The sequence below is a fragment of the Macaca mulatta genome, chromosome 19 (assembly GCF_049350105.2).
Source record: "Macaca mulatta isolate MMU2019108-1 chromosome 19, T2T-MMU8v2.0, whole genome shotgun sequence".
Lineage (NCBI taxonomy): Eukaryota > Metazoa > Chordata > Mammalia > Primates > Cercopithecidae > Macaca > Macaca mulatta.
This window is the reverse complement of record NC_133424.1, coordinates 58,919,095-58,926,597: the sequence shown is the minus strand read 5'-3', so window position 1 is coordinate 58,926,597 and position 7,503 is coordinate 58,919,095. Positions and strand designations below refer to the sequence as shown.

General features: G+C 49.5%; 1 protein-coding gene across 1 annotated transcript; it reads left to right on the top strand.

The window, feature by feature from the left end:
* Positions 1-1,222: 1,222 nt before the first annotated feature.
* Positions 1,223-6,411, top strand: PNMA8C (PNMA family member 8C). The gene is made up of 2 exons (XM_028838594.2): positions 1,223-2,413; positions 6,290-6,411. The coding sequence occupies exon 1, from the start codon at positions 1,798-1,800 to the stop codon at positions 2,410-2,412; it is 615 nt and encodes a 204-aa protein (XP_028694427.1). The 5' UTR covers positions 1,223-1,797; the 3' UTR covers position 2,413; positions 6,290-6,411.
* The last annotated feature ends 1,092 nt before the right edge of the window (positions 6,412-7,503 follow it).

Below are 7,503 nucleotides of genomic sequence, written 5' to 3'. Positions count from 1 at the left end.
TGACCAATAAATATCTGAAAATAAATTCTCAATTTCACTGGTTATCAGGAATATTCAAATGTAAAACACAAGACTTTACTCAGGAGATTACTCCGATGAGATACATACCAGAATACCCAAAGTGAAAAAGCCTGATAATATCTAGTATTGGCTAGGCATGGTGGCTCACGCCTGTAATCCCATCAGGATAATCGCTTGAACCTGGGAGGCGGAGGTTGCAATGAGCCGTGATCCGGCCACTGCACTCCAGCCTGGGCAACAGAGGGAGACTTCATCTCAAAAAAATAAAAGAATGTTTTCTCCCCTGAAGCATTTTGAGTGTAAATTGTCATATCGCTCTGAATATTATAGTGTGTGTGTCCTACAAGCAAGAACATTCCACTGTAAAGATACATTTGTTCCCTTTGATGAGTGTAATGTGGGCAGGTACTTTGAGACAATGTGATAGTTTACATTCTTCACCAAACTTTTCATTCATGTACTTACATCTACATCAACTCATAGATTCTAATTTTATTCAAGGGGTTATAATCTGTTACTTTCTTTTTTTTTTTTTTTTTTTTTTGAGGCAGAGTCTGGCTCTGTCGCCCAGGCTGGAGTGCAGTAGCCGGATCTCAGCTCACTGCAAGCTCCGCCTCCCGGGTTTACGCCATTCTCCTGCCTCAGCCTCCCGAGTAGCTGGGACTACAGGCGCCCGCCGCCACGTCCGGCTAGTTTTTTGTATTTTTTTAGTAGAGACGGGGTTTCACCGTGTTAGCCAGGATGGTCTCGATCTCCTGACCTTGTGATCCGCCCGTCTCGGCCTCCCAAAGTGCTGAGATTACAGGCTTGAGCCACCGCGCCCGGCCTACTTTGATTTTTAACGTTGATGCTGAAATTGTCCCAGGGTTGGCCATGGGAGCCTTGCAGGCTGGTTCCTGTGTCTTTCCAGGTGTTCTCATCTTTTTTTTTTTTTTTTTTTTTTTAAGCACTTCCTTACTTTCTGACCTCAAAGTATGCCCGGGTGCCTCTTGTACATTCGCTGTCCCCTCGCCTCTGGAATCAGCTATTATTCAAAGGAGAATCGCGGGCGCTTCTGATGCCTGGTGGCCGACCCCTCACCTCCGAATGACCCCCTCAGACTCTTGATTTCAATGCGGCCAGTCGGCCAATGGCAGAGGCGATGCTCCAGCGGTTGCCATGGAGACCGCCAGGCCGCAGAGCGGAAGGAGGCGGTGACGTCACTGCGGGAGCAAGTGCAGCGGCCACATCCTCGTCCTAGTCGGGCCACAGGGCACTGAGGGCAACCTCTGGGCCAGCGGTAAGGAACGAGCCTCCCTGCCTGCAGGGTCCCCCAACTGCACGACACTCCGTTGGCAGTTGCCCCAGGGAGATCAGCAGTCCCAGATCCGGAGAGACTGTTGGGGCCTGCGACACCTTCGGAGGCCACGCCAAGAAAGGGGAAGCATCATCTTGAGACCCTCCTTGGTGCAGACTTGCCCAGGACCCGGGAGCCGCGAGTCAGGTGGCAAACACCGCCTTCTGCTTCTCCAGCAGGCGTAAGTCCCTGGGAATCTTGGAGCCCACTCAGAGGGAGCCACAGAAGCCCCGACGTTGCACAGCCCTGCAGGCAGGGGCTGGGAGCATCCTTCACTGAGCTGGACGAAGGGGTCCTGGGGAGCGACTTCCGGCCCCTGAGGCCTCACTCTCTCCTAGCCTTTGGGAAGGAATCGCGGCATCCTGGATAATTTCGCGGATTCCCGAGGCAGCTCAGGTGTCCACCAGCGGGCATACTGCTGCCTCAAAGAGTTGGGCAAGATGCTGTTCGGCGTGAAGGACATTGCACTGTTGGAGCACGGGTGCAAGGCCCTGGAAGTGGACAGTTACAAGTCCCTGATGATCCTGGGGATCCCAGAGGACTGCAACCACGAGGAATTCGAAGAGATTATTCGGCTGCCCCTCAAACCTCTAGGCAAGTTCGAAGTGGCTGGGAAGGCCTATCTGGAAGAGGATAAATCCAAGGCGGCCATCATTCAGCTGACGGAGGACATCAATTACGCCGTGGTCCCCAGGGAGATCAAGGGCAAGGGCGGTGTGTGGAGAGTGGTCTACATGCCCCGGAAGCAGGACATCGAATTCCTGACCAAGCTGAACCTCTTTCTGCAGAGCGAGGGCAGGACGGTGGAGGATATGGCCCGGGTCCTGAGGCAGGAACTGTGTCCCCCAGCAACGGGCCCCAGAGAGCTGCCTGCAAGAAAGTGCTGTGTGCCTGGGCTGGGGGAGAAGCCGGAGGCTGGGGCCACCGTCCGGATGGACGCGGTGCCACCTCTGAACTCCTCCGAGAAGGAGAGCAAAGCTGGAGATGGCAAGAGGGGCAAAAGGAAGAACAAGAAAAACCGCCGGCGACATCACGCCTCAGACAAGAAGCTGTGAGGTGGTGGCATCGGGTGGGCATGGGGGGTATCTGAGGGGGTGATGACTGTGGGAGGGTAGATACCACCTGAGTAGGTTTAAGGAGTGCGAGTGAGTGTGGGTAATGCAAAGGAGGGTGAGAATGACTCTAGTGAGTAGGTAACTTTTGAGTAAGAATGGGTATCATTTGGATAGCACAGGTAACATCTGACTAGTGCGAAAGAGGTGGCTATTTTTATCTGAGTTAACTAACTTGTGGGTTACATCTGAGTGGGTGTGGCTAACATCTGGGTACCCGTGGCTCATTTATTCATCCTACAGATATTTATTGCCTACCTACTAGGTCCCAGGTACTGTTCTAGGAGTTGAGGATACGGAAGGGAGTAAACTCAATAAAAATCCCTGCCTTCATGGCACTCAGAGTAAGTGGGTAATATTTGAATTACTTGGAGACATCGGAGTGAGCATAGGTAGCATTTGAGTACATGTGGATAACAGCTGAATGATCATAAAATCTGGTTAAGTGTGAATTGCTCATTCATCCGTGTATCCATGCAACCCAACAAAATTTCCTGAGGACCTACAGTGTGCCGGGCACTGGGAATACAGAAGGGGAATAAACAGACCAAAACCTTGCCCGTAACTCTCATAGTAGCTATTTGAATAGGTGCGGGTAACATTTGGGTTACTTGAATACACATTAGTGAGTGTGGATAGCATTAGAGTGTGTGGGTAGCGTCGGCGTATAATTGAAAGTAGTTGAGGGTAATATTTGAGAGTGTGCGGGTAACACCTGAGTATGTGTATGGGTATCATTTGAGTAGATGAGAGTAATTTCTAAGTGAGGAAGGGTCTCAAAGACCCACAAACATCTTCCGCCACCCGGGAGACCCCGCGGGAGCAGCCGCGCAGGCGCAGTCAGAGCCAGAGCCTAGCAGCGCGTCCGATCGTTGCTATCATGTTTGCCAGGAGACCACAGGCTGCCCCCAAGGCGCCTGCGCCCTTTGCAGAAAATGGAGGAGGGGGAAACGGTCCCGGATTCCAAGGTTTTGCAGATCTCTTACTGCAGTTGAAGAAAACCCACGCAGATCCAGGAGGAACGTGTCAGGGAGATCCCTGCTCGGGAGAAGACCGCCATCCTCCTTCGGCTGTCACCCGCGGCCTGATTCTGGGGACAGCCTCTCTTGCTGGGGGGAGGCGGGCGGCACAGACCCCTCTAGCTTTGCGCCCTCCTGGAAATCCTGTTATAGCAAAGTCTAGAGCCGTTTTCTGTGTTTCAAAAGCATGTACCTTGAATGTACCTCTGGCACAAACTGGTCCGGAGTGGGCCACCCTGTCAAGCAGAAACCATGGCTGAGAGTGAGTTGCCTGCTCCCCACCTCTGAGGAACTCACTGATCTGTAAGTGGCTGTTGAAAAGCTGTCGCCTTTCTCTACACGCTGAGTCTCTCTTACAGAAGTGGTCAGAAGCGGGACCCTTCCGCCCCGATTGGCTCCTGGGGTGAGGGAGTCTCCCCAAGTTAAATTCCAGAAGCTCTGGCTTGGTGGGGAGGAGTGAACTCCACTCTCTACAGAAGAGGCAAGGCTCCTGGGCAATGGTCCAAAAGGAGGTAAATAATTAAGAGGCCATTTTCAAGAGTTACCAATGAACAACGTTAACACTGAGGTGAAGAAGAATTTTAAAATTCAGGTAAAATCCAAATACATGTGAGTAGGCAGATCTTTTGCTCAGAGACAAGGGACCTGTCAATTTGCAAACTTCTGTTAGTCCAAGGATCTGCAAAGGTTTAACGGAATCTCTTTTCAAAAATGTAACTTATACACAAAGACTCAGCCTACCAAATTGTAATACCGGAGACTGCCAATGTCTTATTTATTATAATAATAATAATTATTATTATTGAGACAGTCTCGCTCTGTCACCAGGCTGGAGTGCAGAGGTGCGATCTCAGCTCACTGCAACCTCTGACTCCCTGGTTCAAGCGATTCCCCTGCCTCAGTCTCCCTAGTAGCTGGGATTACAGGCACATACCACCACGTCCAACTAATTTTGTATTTTTAGTAGAGATGGGGTTTCACCATGTTTGCCAGGATGGTCTCAATCTCCTGACCTCATGATCCGCCCGCCTCAGCCTCCCAAAGTGCTGGGATTACAGGCATGTGCCACCGTGCCCGACCAAGACTCCTAATGTCTTATTGTGGTGGACGTTAGTCATGTCTGCGACTTCCAGCATTTAACATTCTTTTTTTTGTTTTTCTTTTTCTTTTTCTCTTTTTCTTGAGACAGTCTCGCTCTGTCACCCAGGCTGGAGTGCACTGGTGTAATCTCGGCTCACTGCAACCTCCGCCTCCCAGCTTTGAGCGATTCTCCTTCGTCAGCCTCCCGAGTAGCTGGAATTACAGTTGCCTGCCACCACACCCGGCTAATTTTTGTATATTTTTTTAGAGATGGGGTTTTGCCATGTTGGTCAGGCTGGTCTCGAACTCCCGAACTCAAGTGATTTGCCTGCCTCGGCCTCCCAAAGTGCTGAGATTACAGGCATAAACCACTGTGGCTGGCCTCAACCCCCTTTCTTATTTCTGGGAAGCCACCCCTATTTCGCCCCCTTATCAAAGCCAAAAAATGGATGTTCTGTCTCTACACCCCTACCCTGGCGCCCAGGGTGCAGGTAAGAGACCCCCTCCCAAGCAGGCAGAAACTCCTATTAGATTCTTGCATTCCCAGAAAGTGCCAAGAAACAGAAGGAAATTTTAGAATTCACTTGATTGACATAACCTAAAACCTCGAAGACTGATTTTTGCCCCTTTCCCAAGCTGGCTGTCTAGCCTCAGATCACCATCCTTTTCTCTTGTGCAGTGGTTGGGATACACCTTTTCCTGCCATCTCCACACACATATGTGAACTTCTTGCAAATCCATAGTCAAGAAGTGTAGCTCTCTGTTGACTGGTTTTTTTTTTTTTGGAAACATCTTGCTTGGTTGCCCAGGTTGAAGTGCAGTGCCACAGTCTCGGCTCACTGCAACCTCCGCCTCCCTGGTTCAAGTGATTCTCCTGCCTCAGCCCCCTGAGTGGCTGTGATTACAGACATTTGCCACCACACCCAGCTAATTTTTGTATTTTTAGTAGAGATGGAGTTTCACCATGTTGTCCAGGCTGGTCTTGAACTCCTGACCTCAAGTGATCCACCCACCTCGGCTTCCCAAAGTGCTGGGATTACAGTTGTGAATCACTGTGCCCGGCTTCTCTGATGATTCTTTTTTTTTCTTTTCCTTTTTTTTTTTTTTTTTTTGAGACGGAGTCTCCCTCTGTAGCCCAGGCTGGAGTGCAGTGGCGCGATCTCGGCTCACTGCAACCTCCGCTTCCCGGGTTCAAGTGATTCTCCTGCCTCAGCCTCCTGAGTAACTGGGACTACAGGCGCCCGCCACCATGCTCGGCTAATTTTTGTATTTTTAGTAGAGACGGGGTTTCACCATGTTAGCCAGGATGGTCTCAATCTCCTGACCTCATGATTTGCCCACCTTGGCCTCCCAAAGTGCTGCGATTACAGGCATGAGCCACCGTACCTGGCCTGATCTTTCTATTCCTTGTAAATGCCCGGCCTGGGTATACCCACTCGCAGAATATCGTACCACTGTGTTTGTTGTTGCATCCCAGAGTCCCAGCTTGAATAAATGCTACGAAAGCCTCCAGCATGTTTGCTGAATGCTGCTCTCCCATCAAGTCATATTCGTTGTATAATAAGGGATGGTGTGACATTTCTTACCATATTGCAGTACGAAGACTGTATTTTGTGCTTGTTGTGGATTTCAGGGGTATAACATTTATATTTGTAATATACAATGTGTGTGGTTGTTCAATGTGGCCCATGAAATCAAAATCCTACCACTTCTCTTTCAAGGTTTTCTGGACCAGTCAAAGTGTATCCTGGGACTCCAGTACAAGTTGTCATGTAAAACTGTCACCATTTGAAGCTACTTAGCTGAGTCAATATATCACTGATAGGGCAAATCCCAAGCAAAAATTCACAGGTAAATTGAATGTGCCAGCTGTTGGAGGGCTGCATCTGGCTTCTGTAAACCCCTGATTTCAAAAAGGGGTTCAGCTAAAACTCTTCATTGTTCTTTGTGATTGAGATGCTCTTTTGTACAAATATGAACTCATAAAATAAATGTATGCTAATGAAATCACAGTCTGCCCCTTGATTTATGGGGGGGAAATTCATGTAAAATTTAAGTTGGAAAAATGATGTGGCTGCTAAAACAAGTACTGAAAACTGCTTCCATGGCCTGAAGTCTTCCAGGACTACATTTATTTTTATTTTTATTTATTTATTTATTTTTGAGACAGTCTCTCTCTGTTGTCCATGCTGGAGTGCAGTGGTGTGATCTTGGCTCACTGCAACCTCCGCCTCCCGGGTTCAAGTGATTATCCTGCCTCAGCCTCCTGAGTAGCTGGGACTACAGGCGCCCACTACCATGCCCGGCTGATGTTTTTGTTTTTAGTAGAGATGGGGTTTCGCCATGTGGACCAGACTGGTCTCGAACTACTGACCTCAAGTGATCCACCTGCCTTGGCCTCCCAATATGCTGGGATTACAGGAGTGAGCCACCGTGCCTGGCCCTGCATTATTTTGAGAAGGGCTGTTATTGATATTAATGGCCAAACAGGCACAAGACACAGCTTTCTTTTTTTTTTTTTTTGAGACAAAGTCTTGCTCTGTCGCCCAGGCTGGAGTGCAGTGGCACGATCTTGGCTCACTACAAGCTCAGCCTCCCGGGTTCACACCATTCTCCTACCTCAGCCTCTCGAGTAGCTGGGACTACAGGTGCCTGCCACCACGCCCAGCTAATTTTTTTTGGTATTTTTTAGGAGAGACAGGGTTTCACTGCGTTAGCCAGGATGGTCTCAATCTCCTGACCTCGTGATCTGCCCACCTTGGCTTCCCAAAGTGCTGGGATTACAGGCGTGAGCCACCGCGTCCGGCCAAAACATGGTTTTGTTTTATCCTACGAGCTTCTCAGATGTCAGGCCGTTTTCCAGTGGTTGGTGTGAAAGATGAAACAATTTAACCGAAATAAAAACAGTAACGGCTATCTTGTGTTCCAGGCACTA

Excerpts from the sequence above, each read along its gene's own strand:
- PNMA8C (XM_028838594.2), top strand. The coding sequence starts at position 1,798 with ATGCTGTTCGGCGTGAAGGACATTGCACTGTTGGAGCACGGGTGCAAG.